The following is a 25457-nucleotide window of genomic DNA, read 5'->3' on the forward strand; positions in this document are numbered from 1 at the left end:
ATCAACAGGTTTCTGCAGCACTTGATGGTCATGCAATCATTTGAATCAGCTGCTCTGGAATAGAGGCACATCTAAAACATGCAGAGCAGGGGGGCCTGAGGACCGGAATTGAGATGTTTCATGTGTGTTTTTGAAGTTACAGAACAGGAACCTGCTGGAAAAACGCCAATTAGGATGAGCCAGGCCAGAATTATTTTAATACTTTCCCGTTTTAAAAATAAAGATAAAAAACTAAAATACGATAAACTGTGAAACGACTTACATATTTCTCAAATAACCCCTTTCCCCTCTTCTGATGGCGTACCTGGCAGGACAAACTCCGGGTTTAGTTTCCCCAAACACGCCTTCCTTCCCCTTATTTGACTCTCGCGCTGACGTTTGCGTTACGTTTCCGGAAATAAAAGTAAACAACGGTTTCCAGAAGGAAAATGATATTTACTCGTCCACGTTCGTGCCGTCTCTTTGATTTTTCATCCTCCTTATTCATTATTTATGAAGGTATTACATTTCGAGAAGACAGGCCTAGTTAAATACAAACTGAAATCTGGCGAAACTTCCGCAGAGCTCAGAGAAAGCGGATGCGGCAGCCGCTAAGGAGAGCTAGCTCGACATGGCATTTTTCTGTTTGAGTTTGTTTACAGCATGGGATACTCTCACGACAGTGACTTAAACACAGCCCGTCGACATTAGGTTCGTCTGACAAATGAAATGAGCGCATAGTCCGTTTCATTCCTCCTTGTGCCATACGTTATTTCCCCGTAATTTTGTTGTTTGCTTGTGTTAATTTCAGATTTAGCAATGTTAGCCATCAGATCTTCAGACGAGGAGTCCACTGAGATTGAGGAGATGGACACCTCAGAGCCAAACTGGTGCTGGTTCTACTTGGCCGAATGCGGAGTCTGGCACATGTTTGAGGTAGTTCAGAATTGATCAGATTTAAATGCGTTTTAATGCATTTATTGAATCAAACTGCACAAGTGTTTTGCTAGAAAAAAAAGTTTATTTAGAGTCAGATTGTGCGAGATTAAGCTTTTATTTTTAATTGTATTTAAGCTCGCAAATAGTTACATTTGCTGGGCATAGTTTTTGGTTTGCACAAAAAGGTAAAAAAAAAAATTAATTAAAGTTCAATTGTTTTTGATAAATCAATAATAACCACGACTTATCTGTAAAAAAAATGACTAATAATGTATAAGAATAGTTTCCACAAAAGAGAATAGAGTGCGTGGTAAAAGTATTGGCATTTCTAATACTTAAAAATATCTAATTTCCATATGAATTTTTTTATGTATCCAGATAAACCTAAATAATTTTTTAAAAATGCCACTTCATCCTTAAACTTTAATATTTTTTATTTACATTACAGGCACAAACCTAACTGTATGATTTTTAGGTAGACCAACACAAAGTTATACATAGCTGTGAAGTGGAACAAAAGCAATAAAATTAATTTCTTCTTTGTTTTTATTTTTTGTTTGTCTTACAAATAGAAACCTGAAAAGTGTGGCGTGCTTTTGTACGTTATTGACTTTCCGCTTCTATTACAGCTGTAATTGTTTTGGGCTGTCTTTACCAGCTTTCCCCTTCTTGAGGCTGAACATTTTATTGATATTAAAACAAGCTTAAAATTGAATGGCACTCAAAGGACAACCCCTATCTGGACTTTGACTAGGCTGTTGTAAACCATTCTGTTCATACTCTGATCATATGTTGCTGTCCTGGTGCCAGCAGCTGTTGACACATTTTCTTCCAGTATTATCCTCCATCCGTCTCTGATTAGCTTCATTTACCATTTTGAAGAAAAAAAAAACAAAGCCAGATGTGCTACTCTGTGCTTCACCCTCTGAATACTGCATACACTTTTAGTTTTTTATCACACTTTGAATTTTGTCCAAAAAATTTACTTTTTTTGTCTCATCTGACCAGATTATAGGTCATAGCATGACAAAGGGAGGGAAAAAAGTTAGAAGTATGAATATATTTGCAACGCACTGTAAGTCAACCCTTCAGTAAAATTCCCTTTTGATGCCAAGGATGTGTAATTTCTTTCCTTCCAGTTGATCATCTGATTGGTTCAGGTGTGCTCTGTTCTGTCTTGATGTCTCTGTCAGATTGATCCCAGTGCAGCCTGCTCAGTGACCAGCGCTCAGATTGAGCAGTGCTATAACAGGAACCAGCGAGGGGTCATGGAGTTCTACACAGCCAAATACACCTATAGACTGGACTTCTCGGGTAAGCTGAGATATTTTAAAAGGCTACCAATAAAGATGAGTAATCTAAGAAGTGGATCATATGTAACTGTTTGTGTATTTTCATAAATCGCAGCTTCTTTAGTGCTGAAATCTATTTTTTTTCCTCCCCAGTTATGCGACAAATTAACGTGACAACAGGAAAACAGAGGCCAATTAAACGCTCCCTACACTCTACCACTGGCTTTCGGTAAGATTTAATATGTAAAGAAAATACATAAAATTGACTTCTTCAGCTTTATGCAATTTTATAAGTCATCAAGATTATACCCACCAAAATGTTGTTTTCACTGATTTATGCATGTTTGAGAAATCTTAGAATCTCATGTTGCAGCCGTTTTAATTGCCTAAATGCCTGCTCATACAATGCGCCTCCTATTTACCTAAAACTCTGCATTGGACCTTTAGTCCTCACCTGAGTTTTGCATGAAGAAGCATCGTTGTGATGACATATGGCGTATGGGGTTCTTAAAGAGACAGAGGCTGATTTCAAGGCATACCATTTGGCTATGATTCAAAGATAAATTTCCTTGAAAGTTGTTTTTGATAAATATAGTCTTTCCAGTACAACTGAAGCGTAGGTGCTTGGCTGTGCTATAAAATCACATTACGTGCCTGGGAAATACATAATACCCTCCATCGAGTGTGGTCCTTCAAAAAGGTAGAATCTAAGAGTTTGAAGGAATTTGTGATACACGGTATGTAAAAAAAAAAAAACTAGATGAGGAATTATCCTTTTGTGTAATGTCTCATTCTTTTTAAGCTAAAAACTGTCTGTCCTTGATTTGTTCTTTCAGGTTTATTTGTGATAATCTGGCCTTGCCTGTGCCATGTCATTGGGAGCGAATCAATACAGACGAGTCCTATCAGGTAAGACATACAGTATATATACATATATAAATATGTTGAATTCAATGCAAATTGAAACCCCCACAACACAAGATGCTTCAAATAATAAAACAAATTTTTAGGTCCAAAAAAGATAACCTCTGTAAAAAATGTTTTATGATTTTCATGACTGATTTTCACAAACACTTACTGACACTTGTTGATGCCGAAGAACGAGCAATAGTAATAATACAATCTAATCATAATTACAATGTGTATTTAAATTTTTTGTTTGTTTTTCTGCAGCTTATCCAACTTGGTAGAGACACATATGAGTTTAAGGAAGTAGCCAGGCTGTACGATAGGACGATGGATCATCCAATAAAATCCATCCAGAGGATCCAGAACTTGGACTTGTGGGAGTTCTTCTGCAGGTAACGTGTTGTTTTGAACTGATTCCGCCGTGTTTCCTTTTGTGAGCAGACGATTCCGTTGTGACTGTTATTGTTTTTATATATGCTGGCTAAATGAATTTAAAGACGGCGACACGTCAGACAATTTGGGGGCAAACAAAAGCAACAAGACAGTTTTAGAATCAGCAACAGATTTGGATTTCGTGCAGGAAAAGTTTGTGTGTGCTGATGAATACGAGTCAAACTAACCGAGTTCAATAAAATCTTTCATACCTGTAAATCCATTATTATGCTCTGTGTTGTGTTTCTCCCCTAAGGAAGAAAACACAATTGCGAAAAGTCAAGCGAACTCTGGATATTGAAGAGCGAATGCTGTTTCATGGAACAGGACACAGCAACATACAAGCTATTTGTACGTTTAACTTTGACTGGCGTCTGACAGGGAGTCATGGTGATGTTTATGGCAAAGGTACAATCCCTTTGGACTGACACTGAAACGCACCGGTTTCGTTATTTGTTTGATTTTTAAAATCTCGTTTAATTCTCCTTCCTGCAGGGAGCTACTTCGCCCGAGACGCCAAATATTCCAGTAAATTCTGCCACACAACCGGGAAACACAACACCACCTTGCAGAGGCACGGACTCGCTCCGCCTATATTTGCCAACGAGCCGCCCTATAAAACCATGTTCCTCGCCAGAGTGCTTGTTGGCGAATACACGGTCGGTCATCCCATGTACTGCAGGCCGCCCTCCAAGGATGCTAGCTTCACCAACTTCTACGACAGCTGCGTGGACGATATGGCCAACCCAAAGATATACGTTATATTTGACAGCAATCAGATCTACCCAGAGTATCTGATCGAGTTCTATTGATGAGGAAAGAGTTAATGAACAGATTTGATTTGTGGAAATGGGAGAAGAAAAAAACCCCGTCACTTCCAGTGAGTAACTGGAGCATTGGATTTTTTATTTTTTTTTTAAGTGCCTTTGGAAATGTTTAAAAGGTGGGAAAACAATGGCGGCATTCTGCACACTTTGTTAAAAAGTTAAAAATTCTTACGTGTGCTGTGTTTTGTACTATGTGTCATTTCGCTTGTTACACAGTGGCTTCAGTTTGGAGATTTAAGGCAATGTTCCAACTCTGACCCCTCGTCTTATTTTTAATCCACAGTGCCATACATATGCCAATTTATTATACCAAAAATATGTTGTGGCCTCATGTGGTGTTAGTTTGTTACAACGAAGGACTGTGAGTGCCTGCATTTGTTAGCAGTAGTTTATATACAGTCCTATTGGCATTAATGTCATGACAATGTGTGGCTTTTATGGTGATTTATGATTGTTCTTTTTCCAGGGAAGGAGTGATTTTACAACATATCCTTACAAAGAATTTAATTAATTAAATTAAAAATGCAAAAAAATGAGCATTTTTCCTAATTTGCAGCTCAAAATTATAAACATAGACTTTGGATTACTACCACTATTAAGTTCTAGTTTGATGTGAGTTTGGCTCATCGCCAGGCTGTATCCAAATTTCAAGCATTTGGCCCAAACCTCCATTAAAAGAGCATGGGTTAGGATGTTAGGCTAGGAAATCCACTTGAAGTGTCTGAGGAAATTCTTTGTAACACTTCACCTAAAACCTTTAGCTCACCATGAGTCATGTTGGCATAACATCCAAAGCACCTTTCTTACTGTCACTGTTATTATTTAAGCGTGACCTTTTGACGAATTCTTCTCATAATAAGCTTCTACCTCTGTTATTTAAACCATGCATCAGTGCACTTTTTACCCTTTCTGTGAAAGGTTTTACTCCTAACTGTGTCACTGCGACACAAACTTGTGATGATATGTTCGTCTGTAGCTCCCAAGTGTATCTTTAGAAGTTTTGGCGACTGAACTTACATTTTTATTTTGTTACTAAGAGTTGTTGCGGCCTAGTTCATGTCTGTTGGAAACCAGATGAGCGTCACATTAGAAATGCAGTCCTATAAGTGTGTGATCATCAACAGCTGTACCTGAGGAAAACAAGTCACCTTTGCACCTGGAGTACATTTATCCCGTTAAAAATGTCGCCGGAACATAACGTGCCTTGTGAAAGTATCTGTACGCCTTAAACTTTTCCCCATTGTAATGTGTTTTATTGGGATTTTATGTGATAGAGTGTCAAAATTTAACAAATAGAAATCTGAGAAGTGTGGCATGCATTAGTACTCACCTTGTTGAGTCACAACTTTGTAGTTTGCTGAAATTAAAGTGGCAAGTCTTTTGGGTAAGCCTCTACTATATTTACACAGCTAGAGATTAAAATAGTCTGACCACAATTTCCCAGTTGAATTTGGTTCTGGAATTTGACTGGGCTGTTATACATAGTAAAACTATCCATCTCTGGCTGTATGTTGTGTCCTCTTATGAATCTTCGTCCGAGTATGAAATCTTTTGCCGCTACTAAAAGTTTTCTTCCAGATTATCTTCACATCAGCCGTATAGTCCCTGCTAAAGGAAAGCTTCCACTGTTGAAAAGATGTGTTTAGACTGAACAGCGATGTGTTTTTTTTCCCCCCCTCCTCGCAGTGCTTTGCATATTGGCCAAACAGTAAAAGCACTTTGTACATGCTTGCTGGCTTGATATATTTTTTATAGCTTTCTTCTTGATATTTCATAAATGATTCATAAGTTTGCAATTATGCGATATCACTTCAATTTTTTGAATGATAGATGTTCAAAGCTTAGGAAATGTTCTAACCTAACTCATCTTCAAACCTCTCTGCAGCTTTATCTCTAATGTAGCTGCTGTGTTCATTGGTCCTTAAGATATTTTTTTGTTCAATAATATAAATTAACTACTAACCCATTTGAACCCAAATTTTTCCCAGACATAAAAATATTAAAATCAGATGTCATTGATAGCTCTTTGAATTAATCCAGGGGAAATAATTTTAAAAATTGTGGAAAAATATATGAAAAAGTGTGTTCTATGATCGGTCACAATTGCGACCGGTGGGATAATATGGTGTTCTTACTAAGATGAGCTGAAAGTGCTTTTTCCAAGTAGAAAAGATAATAAAAGGTGAACATTGTTTCTTTATTTGAATATACCTTGCCACAGCATTACTTTAGTGCAACATTTGCTCTGTAAAGTAGAAATTTGACTATCTGTGTTTTCTAAACCAAGGTAAATTTGAGTGCTTGAGTGTTTATGTATAATTATATTGAACTTCAGTCAGTTGTAGTGTTATGTTATCCCATTAACATAGATCATAAACATAACATCTATAGTAGAGGCCTTCATTTATATTATTATAATATTTAAAAAAACATCTGTCAGTGACTCCTGACAGCTTTGTTTATGAGTTTCAAACTAAAAATGGGGAAAGTAAAAATAGAATAGAATAGAATAGAATAGAATAGAAGTACTTCATTCATCCCAGCAGGGAAATTACTTTGCAGTTACAGCATAGAGACAAGACACAATAACAACTACCACTGAGTAGTAGTTGTAGATAAAATAAAAAAATAAAATATAAAATGCTATAAATTGTAAAAATATAAAATGCATGCCACACTTTCCAGAAAAACTAACCAGCATGTTTTATTTCTTTTCCCTTCACAATTAAACACTGCTTAGCGTCTCTCTATCAAATAAAATTCCTATAAATTACATAAAAGTTTGTGGCGGTAACACAATGTGAAAAAGTTTAACCAGAACAAATACTTTCAGAATGCACAGGATGTACTGTAATAAGTAATGTTGCTTAATAATGTAATATTGCTTTTGCTGTGTCATTTGGATGACTGTATCTATTACCAGCTGGTATAAGAACGGACCATTTTGGCTTCTGTTAAAAAGCTGTTGCTGTAGTTCATAACTGATAGCTTTGAGTGTATGAGTCGGATTTATTGATAACTGTATGTTTTCTGTGTGTATGTTGCACAGCATAATAAATTTTGCAGCACAGAATCAAATACTTTACAGTCTGCAGCTTATCAAACAGGACAACAGGGACCAGAATCACTGCCTGTTTGTCATTTACAAAGTCCAGTCTTTAACAGATTAGACAACTAGGCAAGCTAGGTTTTTGTCTAGAACTCGCTGTGCATGTTAATTTAAGCATCAGAAAACCAGGAAGAGCAGGGTGAAGTTTTTAATGGCGGGATAAGATGAGAAACAATGCCTGGAAATACTCATATTGTCTTGTTCTATTTGTCTAGACCTGGCATAAACTTTTCCAAACTGAATAGGAACTCTGCTTCACACAATTAACTGGGAGTCTTCAGTGTAAAACAGCCAGCCTACCTCAGTGGGAGTGGTTTAGTTCAGGAAACAGAAACTCAAAAGCCAAATTAAATAGTCATGAGTGACAGAGAGACAGGTAGAGCAAGTCCACTTTTTTATTCAGCTTTAGTTCATAAGCACAATGTGGGCTCTAGATGAAGAAAAAAATATGGACATATCCGACACTCCGTGGAGTTGGTATTATCTGGAAGACTGTGGGAGGTGGCACAGAGTTGAGGTAAACCTTCATCTGTTCTTTAGATTTTTATAATTTTGTGTATGTGTGATCATGATTGACACTTTTCTCTTTTGTTTTCATTCTCCAGGATGATCCCAGCAAGTCCATTAGGAGTCAGGACATGGAAGAATATTATTTGAGAGACTCGAAATCCATTATTAACATAAATACGTTGAACTTCAGAAGCAAGATTGATTTTTCAGGTGTGTGTGAACACTCATTTTCACAGTTTTGATTTATTTCCAGCTGGAGTCATCTGAAATGTGTGTTTCTGTGCAGTGATGTTGCAGACCGACCTCACCACAGGAAAACAAAGGCGAATCCAACGCAACTTTAATCTTGAGAAAAGGTGTAGTATTGCCAGTGCCTCTCGTTTACCACAGCGCCGTGAGTTCAGTTTGATTTCTTACAAAGTGAAAGTGAAACCATTGCAGCTGCGTCTTTGCTCATGTTTTCCTGTAGCTGTTCCTGTTTCTGTGGACCGCCTGTTTTCTGGGAAAACTTTGATCCTACAGCTCCTTATCAGGTGAGGAAAAAAGGAAAATAAATAGCTTCCTGACATTAAAGTGTTTTCCTGCACATTATCTCTAAATCAGAAAAAAAAAGAAAATCTGTTTTATTTCAAAGAATTTAAAGAACATGACATCCCTTTTTCAGTTGTTTTGCTTTATTGGAAAACTGTAACTACACATGGCAATCAAAATAAGATGGCAGCTGTTTACATCAGTGCTAAACAACTTTTGAGTGGTTATGGACATTTAGCAACAAAACAGTGTGACTTGATGTAGGTTATTTGCATGAATGGCTTTCAATTTGTTCATGATTCTGATTCAGAATGTCGGACATTTCAGGTCTAGCTGGAAAATGTTATTTTTTTTCTGTTTTGCCACAAAAAGTATTTATATGAGCCGTGACATTCCCATTTTTAGTTACCTCTGCGGGTTACAGAGTTTTGCATGAAGTTCAGCAAGTGAGATGTGGTTACTTCATTTTAAATCCAGTTGTTTTTTTTTTTAGGTGGATGGAACATTTGGAAAACCTTTCTTTCGGGTATTTTATGATCTGTAGTAAAATAAATGTTGTACCGTTTAGTAGGTACCTGATTGGGGGGGCGGGGGGGGGGGGGGGGGGGGGGGGGGGGGGGACATGCTTTTGTTTCTGCTCAACACCTTCATATACTCACTTAGTAAGTATTTAGTACTCCTGCTGAACTTTTTCACATTTTTGTATATAGTAGCCACTAAACTCTGTGAATTTTATTTATTCTAATTTTATGCAATAGACTAACACACACACAAAAAAGACTTTAAAAATGACTTATGGCTTCTTTCAATCATAACTTTGTTCTTACTACTCTCCCATGAAGGCCAGATTTGTCGAGAGTACAATAACTGGTTGTCATGTCAACAGATTCCCCACCTAAGCTGTTTATCTCTGCAGCTCCTCCAGGGTTACCAAAGGTTTTCTTGGCTGCTCTTCTGATTAATGCCGTACTTACCTATTTACCCTTTTCCTTTCTCTTGTTTGGTCTATCACATCCCCATTAAACTAAAGTTTTTAGTGGGAATAGGACAAAATGGGAAGAAATTCAGGGGGGGAAAAACCCTCTTCAACTTACTGTATGTATGTGTGTCGTGTTTTTAAGCTCATCCGACTGAGTGAGCTCACCTCAGAGTATCAGACTGTGGCAGATTATGTGATCCGTGATGGTCTCCTATCCAAATCCATCGTATCAATAAGCAGAATACAGAATCTGGAACTCTGGGAAATATACTGCCGGTAAGAAATAGCTTTTATATTGAGAGTTGATGATTAATAATTTCTCGTCTGTGATTTTATTTTATTTTTTTAAACCGACTGTCACTCTCTGCATTCTTCAGGAAGAAGAAACAGCTTATGAAAATTAAAAGTGTCCAAGATATTCCTGAAAGGCGCCTTTTCCACGGGACTGACACTAAAAACGTGGACAGCATTTGCAAGTACAACTTTGATTTAAGGAAACCTAAAACGAACGGAAGAACATTTGGTAATGGTAAGACAGCCACTGCCACGAATCATGTTTGTGTAATTATAATATAAAACCTGTCTGAATCGTGTTGTTCTTTTTCTCTTTACAGGTATATATTTTGCCATCCATGCATCATTTGCAGACAAATACAGTACCAACAGCACACATGATGGAAACACTAAAAGCATATTTCTTGCTCGGGTGATGATAGGGAAATTTAAACTTGGACAACAGGATTTACTTAAGCCAGATGATGAAAACGCATTTGACAGTTGTGTGAATGATGCCAATCATCCCACAATATTTATTATATTTGATCCAAATCAAATATACCCGGAATATCTTATAGAGTACCAATAGCCTCACTCAACTTTAGTCAGTCTATGTGGATGATAAGTCTGTCGAATAAATAAGTTAATTTGTTGAAGAAAGCTTTTTAGAGTAACGTCCCATTTGAAGCCAATAAATAATTTAAAATATCCAATAATCTAATTTATCACATAGTTAACATTAAATATCAAGTATAAAATTATGATACTATTGGTTTTAAACAACATTTCTGTTGACGTCCAGTGCATTATAATTACTATATAGATATTCAGATTTAAAACAATCGACAAATAAACTTCAGAACCAAACTAAAGTGTGTGTGTCTTTCTGTTTTAATCCTGCTTTATCCGTCTGTATGTATTAAGATGAGAGTGTGTGAGCAACACATGCAGATGTGCATACATACAATATATAATACATACAAATGATTTACTTGAACAGTGTCTTAAAATTAAAATCTTTAATCCAGACAGATCAGATTGTACAAAAATATGCAACCAGACATTTAAGACCATTGTGGTTAGCACATAACAAACTGGGATAAACATTTTATAAACAGATGCCAGTGAAAATCTATATCATATTGAATTTTTCAAAGAGTTAGGGAAGACCTGTTTCATCTTAGTGATGCTTATGTAGGATAATGCATTTCATGGTGCATTATCCTACATGTATTCTCAAAACAGGTTGGTGCATGCGATACGAAGCTAAACACAATTTCTTTAAAAAACAGTTGAAAAGTTTCAAAAATGTTACAAAAGCCCTGGCATTAAAGCATCAAAGTCACATTGCTTTCAGCTGGCATACATTTGACCCCAAGAGACAGACCATTGGACCAGGTAAAATGGTCAGTGTTGTAAAGTAACGAAGTAAAAACACTTCACTACTTTACTTAAGTATATTTTGGAGTACTTCATACTTTCCTCGAGTATGAAAATTTTTGATAACTAATTTCCGAACTTAATTGCATACTTTTACTCCGATACATTTTCAGTGTGTGGTTTAGTTACTCGTTACAAAAAAGCGAGAGAGAGAAACGCAAGTGTTTTGACCCCACCTACTGATTGACTGCAACAAAATCGGTAGCCTATTTGCCTGGGCTTGTTCATCACCACCAATAGGATACACCTGTTTCGCTTCTCCCATTAAACACAAAGCAAGTCTCGCAATCAGCAGCAGCCACATGGAGGAGGAGACGGAGACCACAACGACTGCAACTACGTCGGACACGGCTCCAGGGGAACCACCAGCTGGTGACGAGAGCCCATGGCCTTATTTAAACACAATATACTCTTTCGTGGGTGTTAAAGATTCGTCGTACCGCATGTAGTTTATGTTATTCCTGCCCGAAGATGTGGAAATTCTATCTTACAAAAACTCCCCGTCCAACTTGAAGAAACACATCGAGGCAACTTCTTATGAAATGGTTATAATCCTCCTGTTTCAGTAACTATAGCTTGGTCACTAGGCACTATTGTGAAATCTTGAGCATAACGTTACCTGTATAAATGAACTTTGTTTGGCATTGTTTCAGTTCCACACGTGGTGTATTTAGCTTAGGCCTAATGTTGACTGTAGCAGGCTACCTAGACTCCTCTGTTCAAGGGGGGACAGAAGCCATAGCGATAGCAATTTAGACTAAATTTAACGAATAATAATCAGTTGTAAAGCAGGTTAAGTTAACCTTGTGGTATAGGTAAAGCACCTAATTTTCTTAACTAAATGATGCCTGCAGGTATATCTATTAGCAGGTTTAATTTTGCCTGCACTTGGTTGTGTACATTATTTTAAGTGTATTTGACAAGTTTACCAAAATATAAAAAAGTCATTCAAACTACATTTGCTTGTTTTACTTTTTACTTATACTTTTCATTACATTACTTGAGTACATCCATTTTTACAGCAATTTCCATACTTAAGTACAAGACGTTTCAGATACTTTAAGACTTTAATTCAAGTAACATTTCAGTCAGTGACTTGGACTTTTACCAAAGTCATACTTTGGAGAGGTACCTATACTTTTACTTGACTCTGAGATTTCAGTACTTTATACAACACTGAAAATGGTGCCTTTAAATGCACTGGACTGGGGCTGTGAGATAGCAGAGACTCTTCAGTTACCAATCAACACCAAGGTATTAAATGTTAAATGGGCCAAACATCATGGAAATATGTATCGTGCAGATTTAGTTGTTTAAGAAGTTTTTTGTGAAACGCCAGTTTTCCATAAGATCTACAATGTTGTTGTGAAAAATGACATGTTACTGTTTGTTACATTTGCTCTGCAAACAGTGTGTCTGAATGAGCATTTCAGTGCTTTTCAAGTTTTGTGTACAAGAGACGGACCTCGTGTTATTTATGTAGAAGAGCTTTACTGTTACAGAGCTTTTGATTTACAGGTGTCATACAGTCATGAAGATGGAAATGTTTATACACTGTAAAAAAAATATCCGTAAATTTTACGGTCCAAGGAAGCAATTAGTAATGTTTGAAATAGTAAAATGATCTCTGTTTTGCAGGTGCAGTCTTTTGCCAAGGCTTAGTGGGAAGGTGGACGTCGTCCTCTTCAATCCTCCATATGTGGTCACTCCATCAGAAGAGGTATGTATGTATGTAGCTAGATAGATAAATTCTTAGATGAGTATCTAATGACCTGTTGAACCGTTCAGGTGGGCAGCAGAGGTGTAGAGGCGGCGTGGGCCGGAGGAGAGCGAGGCAGACGGGTCACCGACAGGTTCCTCCCTCTGGTTCCTCAGCTGCTCTCAGTAAAGGCCTGTTTTACCTCGTCACCATCGCCGAGAACAAGCCAGGTCAGTAGAATAGCTTATGATGCAAAAACTAATCCTAATGAGAAACTAAAGGCTTTGTTTCCCCACAGAGGAGATTATCAGTTTAATGAGCCAGTTTGGGCTGGAAGGAGAGACCCGCCTGTCAACCAGAGCTGGGAATGAGAGGTTGTCAGTCCTGCGTTTCCATAGAAACCAGCAGAGGTGACAGGTAAGAGTCCTCAATGTAAGGAGTACAATTGACAGTGATGTACTTTATTGTAAACTATGGTTTCTGATCATTAGTCAGACATGCATTAGTAGAGACATTTCAACGCCCTTGCTTCCAGACTATGTTTCCATCTGGTCCCAGTTGTACCGCTCCACTGGCCACCAGCTCCAGAGCTTTAGGGAACGCTTTGTGCTCGGCCTCCCTGATTCTGGCCGACAGACTTTCCTCTGTGTCTCCAACCAACACCGGAACGGCTTCCTGGACCACGACGGCGCCTGCATCAACCTCTTCCTAGAAGAACAGAAGAACTTTTATTGTGTGGATTTATTTGATGAGCTTTATATGTGTTAGCGCAACACTTACAGCTACAAAGTGGACGGTGCACCCAGTTATCAGCACTCTGGCCTGGAGAGCCTGTTGCTGGGCATTGACCCCTTTGAATGAAGGCAGCAGGGAGGGATGAATGTTGAGGAGCCTCCCTAAAGTTAAAGTTACAGTTACTTGGGTACAAAAGAAAAAACCAGCACAAAAATACATTTTATTTTTAAACACAATAAAACTTTACACATAAACAGACTTTTACCATGCCATTTTTTCACAAAGATCCCAGTCAGGATCCTCATGAAACCAGCAAGGCAGACCAGTTCCACTCCAAACTCTTTAAGGAGAAGGTCAATGGTGGCATCAAACTCAGCTCTGCTGCCATACAGCTTGTGATCCACAACCTGTTGGAAGACAAAAACAGAGATGAGTAAAACTTCACATTAATTAGGATGAATCCCAACCTACCCTGGTCTGGATGCCGGCCAGCGCTGCTCTCTTCAGACCCTGAGCTCCAGGGCTGTTTGAAACCACCAACACCTTAGGCTCCTCCCCCTTTCAGGTGACAACAAACACCTTTATTGTCATGTTTTCCTTTTGTATGAGTTGAGCTGTAAAACTGTAGGTCAGATTTGAACTTTTTCAGGTTTTGCTCAGTGTTCAGGTCATTGCCAGCCAACATTTTATTGCAGGAAATCGTTTCAGGAAGGAACCAATAGATTCAGGAGTCTGGGAGATGTGACTGTAACCGACCTGAACACTGAGGCCCCAGAGCGCCCCCTGCAGGATCTGCTGCACCATCACCGTTTCCAGCAGCAAATCAATCATCTGTTGGTCCAGACAGAAAAGCTGAAGCTGTCAGTGAAGCAGATCAGAAGCTGAGCAGCAGAAACCCAGAAGAACTGGACCTCTAGGATCACTGATGCTGCAGCTGAGGAAGAGGAGGACGATGAAGGTGAAGCTGCCATCCTCAGACTTCTTGTTTATCAACCCAAGAAAGCAGAAAACCTGCAGAAAATCAGCTGAAGAAGAACCACGAGGAGCTGGAGACGTCCGGCGCCCTCTAGTGGCTGATTGAACTACTGCACTGGGAGAACTGGACCTTGACGCTACTGCAGCTCAGCGGCTGGTTTCTCTCTGAATGGACCAATCGGAACCAAAGAGGATTCAGCTCTGAGACAACTATTTACATACAGTAGTTACACATATGTACAACATGTTAGTGTTTCTAAACACTTGGAGTTTAGAAAACACAAAAAACTATCAGGAGTTGTCAGAGGAAAGTTTTAAAACATTAAAACTTAACCGTTGAAATTAAACCATATAATTGTTTACTAAAATATTTCTTCATTGCTCCTGTAACAATAAAACGTAATAAATGTCTTGTGTTTTTATAAGACTTTTATATCAGTGTTTTCAGAGTCCAGGTTTCATTTATTAGAGAAACTCAACATCTGCTTTATTATAAATACATTTTCTTTCTAGTTTTCCTTTTTTTCTTTTAAAAAACAGGAAACCCACCTAAATTTAAAAAAATTAAAACAGTGATATCTAACATATTATGTCTTGACTGTCTGGTTGTTGATTCTCAGTTGTCTAAAGTAGGTTTGATTCATTTTTCATCAGGATGTTTTAAGAGGCTACGAAGAGCTTTAAAAACCCAACTTACCGCAGAGATGAGATATTATCCCACTTTCTCAGTCAGGAGAACATCCGATTGGCCGGTCAGTGTCCTGCTGGTTCTCTCTTATCTCTACCTGCTGTAGAAATGAACCGATCCATCTAATTCATCTAGGAGGGGTGGAAGTGTGTCATTAAAGAGAGAAATAGGAAAAAACTGCATCATATATGGTATATTTATGATGTAATAGTTAACAATACAGGGTTTATAATTACCTGACTGATATGAAAATGCATATTTCACCAAATGCTAAATAATAAATAACAGTCCAAGTGATGCTTTTATGGGCTATTTGTTATTGTAAATGATGACGTCATTAGCTGACATAAACAAGATGAGGCTGCTGAAGGTTTGTTGCACCTTCTGTGTATTTTTTTTTTATCTTGTTTTTGTTCCCAGTTCTTTTCTCATTTCATTTTCAAATTAGAACAGAAAAATCCTCACTTCTATAAGTGAGCCCGGTGCTGGAAATTGGACACGATTCGCTTTTAAATATGCGAATCGTACTCAGAAGCATCAACTCAGCTTCTGAGTACAGAAGCGGTCTGCGGTCATCAGCGTTTTTATGATTTGATTTCTTTAGAACTTATGTAAAGAAAACCACAAGTATTATAGACATTTAGTTATTATTATCGGTTACTTTCTGAAAGATGTGAAACAGAATATAGAAACAATAAGTTGTGTATTGAATAATGTTTAAAATTTGTGCTGAAATTTGGCTTTTTTATCCACGATTCTTCTCATTGTTGTTTGGACGCCGAACGTCATCTTAGCATTTGCTTGCTAGATGGATCATTATCAGCTGCGACCACAAGAGGGCGGTAGAGGAACAAAAAGAAAATCATCTTTGTTTATTACAGTGGGCTCTTTGCACCTGCCGCGCTGACTTCACAACCGCATGCGCAAATGCGGCTCTTTTTTTCCGCTTTGAGTTACTATGACAGCTAGAAAAGACAAAGTGTTGTTTCAGACGAAAATAAAACCATACTATGAACATTGCTTTCTTCCTACACTGTAAAAAATATCCGTAAATTTTACAGTTAAATAAAGTAAACCATGAAAATTGAAAACCGTAAATTGGAAATCAGTTTTAGACTGTTTCTTTAACAAGTAATTACCGTAAATAAGATAATTAGGAAAAAATGTAATTTTTACTGGGGGGTTTTTTCAGAAAATTTACATTGCCCTGCTGTTAAAAAAAATCTTGTAATACTTTTAACAGTAATATGCTGTAATTTTTCTAGTAGTACATACTGTAGTTTTTGCACTCATCTTTCTTAAATAATACAGTTAGTAGCTGTTAAAAATGCATACTGTTGTGACAATTACAGAAACATACCGTAATTTTTCTAGCAATGTATACCGTAGTTTTTGCATTCAATAATTATAAAGTATACAGTTCAAAACTGTTCAATATGCATACTGCTGTGGCAATTACAAAAATATACTATAATTTTTCTAGCAGTGTATATCGTAATTTTTACATGTATAATTAATCTAAAGTATACAGGTCAAAACTGTCAATATGCACACTATTGTGGAAATGAAAACAAAAATTGTAGTAGTGCTGTAACCTTTGCATTTAATTCTCCTGACAGCCCAAATTGTGTAAAAATAAAGAAATACTTGCAATCGTCTTAAGTTGTGGGTCCTGAATCTGGAATCTATTAAAGTTTGACTTTTTGAATTATGGAAATTAAATATCTTTCCACGAAATGTTCTGTACTGTAAATGATCTTGTTGCCAATATTGGATTTTTTTCATTAACAAATAAATTAAAATAATCTGTACTCAGTCACAGAAAATGTTTTAGAGATATTTGTAGTCTATATTGTAATATAATTTATTCGGTTTAACAAAAGTCATGTAAGTCAAGTTTCCTGTCTGTAGACCTGGCAGGCAGCCTGTAGTCAGTCTTAATTAATGGCCCAACAGGGGAACCTGCACCTGGTCCGCGCGGACAGACGAAGTGGAGTTCTGGCGGAAGTTTGGAAGCGGTGGATTTGAACGGACCGATCAGCGCGCTGCATTTGAGGACCCGTCGCACTCGGTGGTTCGCGTTTTTGTCCAGCTATTCCGCTCAGATTGTGCAGAGACTTCATCATCCAACCTTCTCCGTCTGATCGGCTCTCGTTCTCAGGTAAGGAAATATTGCGGAAATTTTCAGAAAACAAATAGTTTGAGTTGCATTCGGTTGGTTGAAAAGAAATTTCAGGGGAAACGAGGAGAAAAAGAAGTTGTGGAAAGTTAGCCTCTCCACAAAGCTATTGCTTACATCTGTTTTGTATCGCCATTGCTGTAAGCTATCCATCGAAGTAATATATTTAAGATGTATTCACGCAACCTGTGTGCAGAAACAGTTAAATCTGTTAAAGCCTTTGTTCTCCATTGCAAACTGCATCGCAACGAACCAAGGCGTATGTTCAAGTGTGTCGCAGCCGGTTGCAAGCAGGTGTGTACTGGTTATGCAGCTTTAAAAGCACCCTTCTATCGTCATCATAATAGCATGCCAAGAGTTGCTCTGGACACAAGTTTAACGAAATTAAAATGCACAGTTCCACATTGTAAATGGCAGTGTGAAGGGATAAAAGCTTTGGTTGTTCACTTGAAGGAGCATATAGTAGAGGGGCGCCAAGTAACCTGCCCTGTGAAAGGGTGCACCTCTGTGTTTCGTGTAAAATCTTCCTTTACCTCTCACATCTCCAGGAAACATAAAAATTATTTGGAAAATGTGATTTGTGAAACAAGTAATGAAGATACTCAGAGTGCTGCAAGTGCTACTACAAAAGATTCCAGTGTGCCAGATGCAGAAGACACAGTCATAGATGGACCAAATTTCAGTGACTCGTATCTTAGTAATGTCTGTATGTTTTACATAAAACTACAGGGACAAGATCTTCTTCCATCAACTTCCATCAAGAACGGCTTATTCTGGAGCCCGGTGTTTTAAAGACATGTTCAAATATGGGGAACCCAAAAAAGTGTTGTTGGGCAAAGACGAGGACAGAAAAGATAGATTTGCATACTACGTTCCTGTGCTAAATACGTAAAAAGGTATGTTAGATTCCAAATATCGGCAGGGCCTAACGACGGCTCACGGCATTTCAAAAGCCGAAGTTCTCTCCGACCGCGACGACGGTAAGGTGTTTAAGTCCAATGTATTTTTTCAAGAAAACCAAAAATCTCTCAAGCTGGTTCTCTATCAAGATGCATTTGAAGTTGTGAACCCATTGGGATCTGCAAAAAAAAAGCACAAGATCTTTGCCGTTTACTTTTCTCTACTCAACATGCCACCCCATGTCCGATCAAATACCGATCATATGCGGTTGGTCTTGTTGTGTAGAGAGAAGGATTTCGAGGAATTTGGCCATTCCAGAGTTTTTTCAGAACTGTTGACTGACTCGAAAATACTAGAGGAGAATGGGATAACTATGGCAGATGAATCAGTCACGAAAGGAGCACTGTATCGCATTGCCGGAGACAACCCGGGCTCTCGCCGCATCGGGGGTTTTGCGGAAAATGTCAGTACATCTCAGTACTTCTGCAGATATTGTCTGATTACTCGCTCTGAATTTCAGAGTGAAAATCCAGCTATCATCGGACCAGAGCGGACTCCAGAAACGTATCAATCTGCCACTAAACAGCTGGAAAGAGAGGATGTGACAGAAGTACAGGGGATTAAGTTCAGGTCAGTGTTTAATACTTTAGAGAACTTTAATGTTTGTTCACCAGGCATCCCCCTCGTCTTGGCCGTGACATCTTCGAGGGTGTCCTCTCATATGATGTCGCCCTTTATCTCAAATACACGATTGTCAAAAATAAACGGCTGACATACACAATTTTCATCAGACAACAGGCTCATCAGACAATTCAAATACAAAGCAACAGATGCTTGTTCCAAACCTTGTGCTGTCACTCCAAAAGCACTGAAACTCAGTGGACAAGCAGTACAAAACTGGAATTTCTTGAGACCGTTGCCTCTGTTAATTGGTGATGAGGCGCAGGATTCACAAGGTGATATACGGCAGTTAACATTGCAGCTTAAGGATATTGTTGACCTGATTTGTGCTCAGCAAATTTCCAATCCTCAGGTTGCATATTTGAATGTTCTCATCCAGGAATATTTGGAAACCAGGAAGGTATTGTTTCCAGATAACGCAGCGAGACCTAAACATCATTATTTACAGCATTATCCAGGGCCGATTCTGAAATGCGGTCCACTCATCAGGCTCCGGACCATGCGGTTCGAGAGCAAACATAGTTACTTCAAAAGATGTGCCAGACAACTGAAGAACTTCAAACATCTGTGTTTGACTCTTTCAGAGAGACATCAGATGTTACAGGCCTTTCTTTCTGCTGGAACAGTGACTCTCCCGACCTTGCAAATAAAAGATGGCTCACCATTTTATTTAGAACTTTACAGTGAGGATACAATGACTCCCGCAGATGTGCAGTATAATGGAATAATTTGTAATCAGTAGGAATGATGAGTCACTGGAGTTTGTTGAACTCATCCTTACATTGGTGAAGGATGAATCTGCACTTCATGTTCTGATGAGAGTGCATTGTGGAGAATTTCTTCCACACTACCACATGTACTTTGTAAAGGATGAAAGAAGAAGATTAGAATGCAGACGCATTAGTAAACCGATTGACATGTGGCCATTATCATCTTACATAAAAGATGGGAATCGGTTTGTACCATTAAAGCATAGTGTTTTGGCAGCGTAAAGGCTTGATATGAATGGTTCAGAGATCAACCTTTTTTTAGTTTTCTGTATTTCAACAGATATGACGGATACACAAAAGGACATCCGCGATGCCATTCGAGCAGCGCTTCCTGGTCTTTCACGGGAAGTTTTGGCTGCTTTAGAGGATGTGTCCGAGAAACTCAGCACTGCAACCGCAGACGATTTCCAGTACGTCACCGAAGGAGACTTACGGCCTGTGCCGAAGCCCATTCGGGCCAGAAGACCGGTTGCTGCACGGGCCCAAAATAGTAAGTATTTTGAGAAAAAGTCTTGTGTAACTTTAGCATAAAAACATGTGCTTTACACCTAAATGAAAGGTCAACAAAGACAAATGTCAATCATATTTCATATGTTTGTTTATTTGACAAGGACAACGACGTACAGCTTCTCATTCACACCTGGTAGTTCCTGTGCAGGGGACACACAACAGTCTGCTAGAAAAGGAAACACTCTACATTAACAATTCTCTAACATTATTTTACACAAGTAATTTTGATATCACTAACACAATTTAAAAGATGAAAAGCCAAACCTATGTAGTGGTATTTGTAGAAGTTTGAATGCATTAGTTGTCAGTTGCTTGGTCGGCACAATGGATAGTGTCTGTGCTTTGGACACATGAATCCTGTGTTGGAGTCCAGCTCGTTACCTGTTATCATAATTTTGTAAGCAAAATCTGCTTAGTGGTACTTATACAGGTTCGAATCGATCAGTTGTCGGTTGCTTTGTTGGCACAATGGATAGTGTCTGTGCTTTGGACACATGAATCCTGTGTTCGAGCCCAGCTCGTTACCTGTTATCATAATTTTGTAAGCAAAACCTTCTTATCGGTACTTGTACAGGTTCGTATCGATCAGTTGTCAGTTGCTTGCTTGGCACAATGGATAGTGTCTGTTCTTTGGACACATGAATCCTGTGTTCGAGCCCAGCTCGTTACCTGTTATCATAATTTTGTAAGCAAAATCTGCTTAGTGGTAGTTGTACAAGTTCGAATCAATCAGTTGTCAGTTGCTTGGTTGGCACAATGGATAGTGTCTTTGCTTTGGACACATGAATCCTGTGTTCGAGTCCAGCTCGTTACCTGTTATCATAATTTTGTAAGCAAAATCTGCTTAGTGGTAGTTGTACAAGTTCGAATCAATCAGTTGCTTGGTTGGCACAATGGATAGTGTCTGTGCTTTGGACACATGAATCCTGTGTTCGAGTCCAGCTCGTTACCTGTTATCATAATTTTGTAAGCAAAATCTGCTTAGTGGTAGTTGTACAAGTTCGAATCGATCAGTTGCTTGGTTGGCACAATGGATAGTGTCTGTGCTTTGGACACATGAAACCTGTGTTCGAGCCCTACTCGTTACCTGTTATCATAATTTTTTAAGAAAAATCTGCTTAGTGGTACTTATACAGGTTCGAATCGATCAATTGTCAGGTGCTTGGTTGGCACAATGGATAGTGTCTGTGCTTTGGACACATGAATTCTGTGTTCGAGCCCAGCTCGTTACCTGTTATCATTATTTTGTAAGCAAAACCTTCTTAGCGTTTTGCTTATTCTTAGCGGTACTTGTACAAGTTCGAATCGATCAGTTGCTTGGTTGGCACAATGGATAGTGTCTGTTCTTTGGACACATGAATCCTGTGTTCGAGTCCAGCTCGTTACCTGTTATCATAATTTTGTAAGCAAAATCTGCTTAGTGGTACTTGTACAGGTTCGAATCGATCATTTGTCAGGTGCTTGGTTGGCTCAATGGATAGTGTCTGTGCTTTGGACACATGAGTCCTGTGTTCGAGTCCAGCTCGTCACCTGTTATCATAATTTTGTAAGCAACATCTGCTTAGCGGTAGTTGTACAAGTTCGAATCGATCAGTTGCTTGGTTGGCACAATGGATAGTGTCTGTTCTTTGGACACATGAATCCTGTGTTCGAGTCCAGCTCGTTACCTGTTATCATAATTTTGTAAGCAAAATCTGCTTAGTGGTACTTGTACAGGTTCGAATCGATCATTTGTCAGGTGCTTGGTTGGCTCAATGGATAGTGTCTGTGCTTTGGACACATGAGTCCTGTGTTCGAGTCCAGCTCGTCACCTGTTATCATAATTTTGTAAGCAAAATCTGCTTAGTGGTAGTTGTACAAGTTCGAATCGATCAGTTGCTTGGTTGGCACAATGGATAGTGTCTGAGCTTTGGACACATGAATCCTGTGTTCGAGCCCAATTCGTTACCTGTTATCGTAATTTTGTAAGCAAAATCTGCTTAGTGGTACTTGTACAGGTTGGAATCGATCAGTTGCTTGGCACAATGGATAGTGTCTGTGCTTTGGACATATGAATCCTGAGATAGAGAGAGAGAGAGAGACACACACACACACACACACTCTTGTACCCCTTTGGCTTCCTTTTGCCTGGGTCTCTCCCTCTACTTAGGTTGAGTGAGTGACCCTGGGTCTCTCCCTCTACTGGACAAATTTATGCTTTAAACTGTTTTCTCATATCAAAATAATTGAAACATTTAAGGAAAGTCCAGATTTTGGCGCAATTAAGCTAATCAATCACAAGAGAGATGGGTTTGTGGCTTTCTTAACTATCCCTCCTTTACAGAACAAATGATTGGCCAGTTTAACTGGATTTATGCTTTAACATGGTTTTTTTCTAAAATCTGCATTTATAGCCAAACTGGCCAATCAGAAGAGTGGATATTTTGTTGCGTTTAATCTGCTACCTAGCTAGTTACTAACTATCTATTTACCTTAGCTAACCGTAGGCGTACGACTAGTGATCAGATCAGATCTGATTATCGCTGTTCAATCACCTTTAGGCTTAAAAAGTGTCCCTAAAACATAAATATCTATATTCAGACGTGAAGAGAACAGGCGTTTCAACGTGAGTTCATTTATTGTCTTTCTCAGAACAGTACAATACAACTGCAGTACTCAGAAGACACAGCAGATGGCAGCATAACAGCCTCTCCATTAATCATTGAACAAATACTGCTTCATATTTCAACACTCACACTTAATTTTTTACAATGGTATTAAGACACAAGATAGTGCTGAAATAAATTTTAACTCAACTTGCAAGACTAACGTATTAGTCATTTTCTGTTTATAGTTTACTTTTTGTCTTGCTATACTCAACAAAAAATAGTCAACTTTATAATGAAAACTACAAAGCAAGACATTCTATCACAGATTTACATTGGAAAAAGTCCAATCTTTTTTCTAAAATACTTAAACTTCTGTCTTGCAAGAGGCGTTGTCAAGATATCTGCCTTCATGTCATCGGTTGGACAATATTCTAACTTGACTTCTCCATTCTGCACACATTCACGAATGTAATGGTAACGAATATCTATGTGCTTGGTTCTTGAATGGTCCACCGGATTCTTTGCTATTGCAATGGCTCCTTGGTTGTCCTCCAGAATCACTGTAGGCTTTGTGACCATTCCAAGATCACTCAGTAATCTTCTCAGCCAGGTACCTTCTTGAGCTGCTTGACTAAGAGCAACATACTCAGCTTCTGCTGTTGAAAGTGCAACCGTTGCTTGTTTTTTGCTTAGCCAGCTCACTGCTCCTCCGCTGAGTAGAAATATGTTGCCTGTTGTTGAACGGCGGTTGTCTTAGACTTAGACTTAGACTGATTTTATTGTCACTTTGCATGCACAGGGTGTATACAGAACGAAATTTCGTTGCATACGGCTCAGGACAGTGTTTTGAGCTTGCAATGTTGTGAGGTTACTCCAGAATAAAATAAAATACAGTATAAAATATGAATATAAATCTAAATATAAAATATAAAGTGCAGGACTGACAGTAAAATAGAAGTTAATTAGCTCTGTACATGTGCAAGGTATAAAGTGGAGACCAGATTTTGAGTGCAGTCCAGTTAAGAGTTCAGCAGTCTGATGGCAAGTGGGAAAAAGCTGTTTCGGAACCTGGTGGACCTGTACTAGATGCTGCGGAACCTCTTTCCAGAGGGCAGCAGGGAGAACAGTCCATGGTGGGGGTGTGAGGGGTCACTGATGATGTTTCGGCCTCGGGACACGCAGCGCTGGGATGAAATGTCCTGAATGGAGGGAAGGGGGGCCCCGATGATCCTCTCTGCTGTCCGCACCACTCTCCTCACATTCTTCCAGTCGGAGGCGCTGCAGCCTCCCCACCACACAGAGAGGCAGCTGGTCAGAATGCTCTCTATGGTGCTTCTGTAGAACGTCTTGAGGATGGGCGGGGGCAGGTGTGCTCTTCTCATCCTCTGCAGGAAATACAAACGTTTCTGTGCCCAGATCTCCAGCCCAGTCAGCATCAGAGAAACCAGTCAAATCTTTGTCCCCTGAACAGTCATACTTTAGAGCACATGTGTCAAACTCAAGGCCCATGGGCCACATGTGGCCCGCTACGTCATTTTATGTGGCCCTCTCTCCCCTCCCACCGTTTTACAGCCCCATTGATTGACTTAAAATAGGTTTTGAACACGAATTGACTACAAACTACATATCCCATAATGCCTTCCGATTCTTACCAACCAACATTACGGCTTCTCGCCACTAGAGTGCAGCAGAGTCACCTCAAGCTGATTATTAATTTTCCCAGCGAATAAAACTGAAACATCGACAAGCTAACAAGCTAAAGAGCGAAGTCCCGTGATGTTTCATCGAGGACTTTTACCGTCTCCTGCCCCCTGATTTGATGCCACAGCTTCGACTCCATGCAGCTCGTGTTTTGTCCACGTTTGGAAGCACCTATCTGTGCGAACAGATGTTTTCAATAATGAATTTAAACAAGACCAAGCACAGATCGCGCATTACTGACGAAAACCTACACGCCGTTTTGCGGATTGCCACAGAATAGAACTAAAACCAGACATCGACGAACTGACCAGGGGAAAACGGTGCCAGACATCTGGCCAGAAAACATTGGTAAGCACGAACAAACTAAATTTAAATAGAATGAATGTAAAACCAAAACTCGGTATACTGGAATATGCATATAGTTTATTGATTTTGCTTGTGTTTTGTTTATTTACAGAACACAACACAATGAGGATGTGTGTGAGTTGGTGACAGGGTGAAGAGTGATCAGCGTTGTGTTCAAGGACATGCAACATCACCTCATTGTTTTGTTCTTATGTGAAATGCATGTTCATTGTGTAATAAATAACGAAAACGTTTTGTGAATGAAGTTGAGAGTTAATATCAAAACTTGGTTTTTATTATTTGTCTGCTTATCTTTAAAGCAGACAAAGATTAATTTTCCCAGCGAATAAAACTGAAACATCGACAAGCTAACAAGCTAAAGAGCGAAGTTTAGCTGAGCAGTTTAAAAATACTGAGCATATTTTTAAACTGCTCAGTTTAAAAATACTGTAATTTTTAAACT

At 38.8% G+C, this 25457-nt stretch overlaps 3 protein-coding genes, 1 long non-coding RNA gene and 1 pseudogene across 4 annotated transcripts; 4 read left to right on the forward strand and 1 right to left on the reverse strand.

Annotated features, from left to right (window-relative positions):
• The first annotated feature begins 368 nt into the window (after positions 1-368).
• Positions 369-5667, forward strand: LOC116736907 (protein mono-ADP-ribosyltransferase PARP11-like). The gene is made up of 8 exons (XM_032589782.1): positions 369-690; positions 791-915; positions 2112-2232; positions 2364-2439; positions 3047-3119; positions 3384-3511; positions 3808-3959; positions 4047-5667. Exons 2-8 carry the CDS (start codon positions 799-801, stop codon positions 4361-4363), a joined length of 984 nt encoding a protein of 327 aa, XP_032445673.1. The 5' UTR covers positions 369-690; positions 791-798; the 3' UTR covers positions 4364-5667.
• Positions 5668-7046: 1379 nt separating this feature from the next.
• LOC116736908 (protein mono-ADP-ribosyltransferase PARP11-like) lies at positions 7047-10529 on the forward strand. The gene is made up of 7 exons (XM_032589783.1): positions 7047-8004; positions 8093-8207; positions 8284-8353; positions 8467-8530; positions 9650-9783; positions 9885-10036; positions 10122-10529. Exons 1-7 carry the CDS (start codon positions 7909-7911, stop codon positions 10370-10372), a joined length of 882 nt encoding a protein of 293 aa, XP_032445674.1. The 5' UTR covers positions 7047-7908; the 3' UTR covers positions 10373-10529.
• A 482-nt stretch (positions 10530-11011) lies between these two features.
• On the forward strand, positions 11012-13916 carry LOC116737142 (methyltransferase N6AMT1-like; annotated as a pseudogene).
• Positions 13439-14273, reverse strand: LOC116737143 (trifunctional purine biosynthetic protein adenosine-3-like). The gene is made up of 4 exons (XM_032590157.1): positions 14129-14273; positions 13923-14064; positions 13703-13818; positions 13439-13630 (listed from the first exon to the last, which is right to left on the reverse strand). The coding sequence occupies exons 2-4, from the start codon at positions 13960-13962 to the stop codon at positions 13439-13441; spliced, it is 348 nt and encodes a 115-aa protein (XP_032446048.1). The 5' UTR covers positions 13963-14064; positions 14129-14273.
• A 3025-nt stretch (positions 14274-17298) lies between these two features.
• On the forward strand, positions 17299-20833 carry LOC116736909 (uncharacterized). The gene is made up of 3 exons (XR_004342701.1): positions 17299-17481; positions 18920-19029; positions 20131-20833. It is a non-coding gene; the product is annotated as an uncharacterized LOC116736909 (long non-coding RNA).
• The last annotated feature ends 4624 nt before the right edge of the window (positions 20834-25457 follow it).

This window comes from Xiphophorus hellerii, chromosome 17 (assembly GCF_003331165.1).
Source record: "Xiphophorus hellerii strain 12219 chromosome 17, Xiphophorus_hellerii-4.1, whole genome shotgun sequence".
Taxonomy (NCBI): Eukaryota; Metazoa; Chordata; class Actinopteri; order Cyprinodontiformes; family Poeciliidae; genus Xiphophorus; species Xiphophorus hellerii.

Coding starts and splice junctions, on each gene's coding strand:
- LOC116736908 (XM_032589783.1), top strand. CDS start 7,909: ATGTGGGCTCTAGATGAAGAAAAAAATATGGACATATCCGACACTCCG. Junction 8,354..8,466: donor AACTTTAATCTTGAGAAAAG/GTGTAGTATTGC, acceptor GTTTTCCTGTAG/CTGTTCCTGTTTCTGTGGAC. Junction 9,784..9,884: donor CTCTGGGAAATATACTGCCG/GTAAGAAATAGC, acceptor TGCATTCTTCAG/GAAGAAGAAACAGCTTATGA.
- LOC116737143 (XM_032590157.1), bottom strand. CDS start 13,962: ATGAGGATCCTGACTGGGATCTTTGTGAAAAAATGGCATG. Junction 13,819..13,922: donor CTTTGTGAAAAAATGGCATG/GTAAAAGTCTGT, acceptor CTTTAACTTTAG/GGAGGCTCCTCAACATTCAT. Junction 13,631..13,702: donor GCACCGTCCACTTTGTAGCT/GTAAGTGTTGCG, acceptor CTGTTCTTCTAG/GAAGAGGTTGATGCAGGCGC.
- LOC116736907 (XM_032589782.1), top strand. CDS start 799: ATGTTAGCCATCAGATCTTCAGACGAGGAGTCCACTGAGATTGAGGAG. Junction 2,440..3,046: donor CACTCTACCACTGGCTTTCG/GTAAGATTTAAT, acceptor TTGTTCTTTCAG/GTTTATTTGTGATAATCTGG. Junction 3,512..3,807: donor TTGTGGGAGTTCTTCTGCAG/GTAACGTGTTGT, acceptor TTCTCCCCTAAG/GAAGAAAACACAATTGCGAA.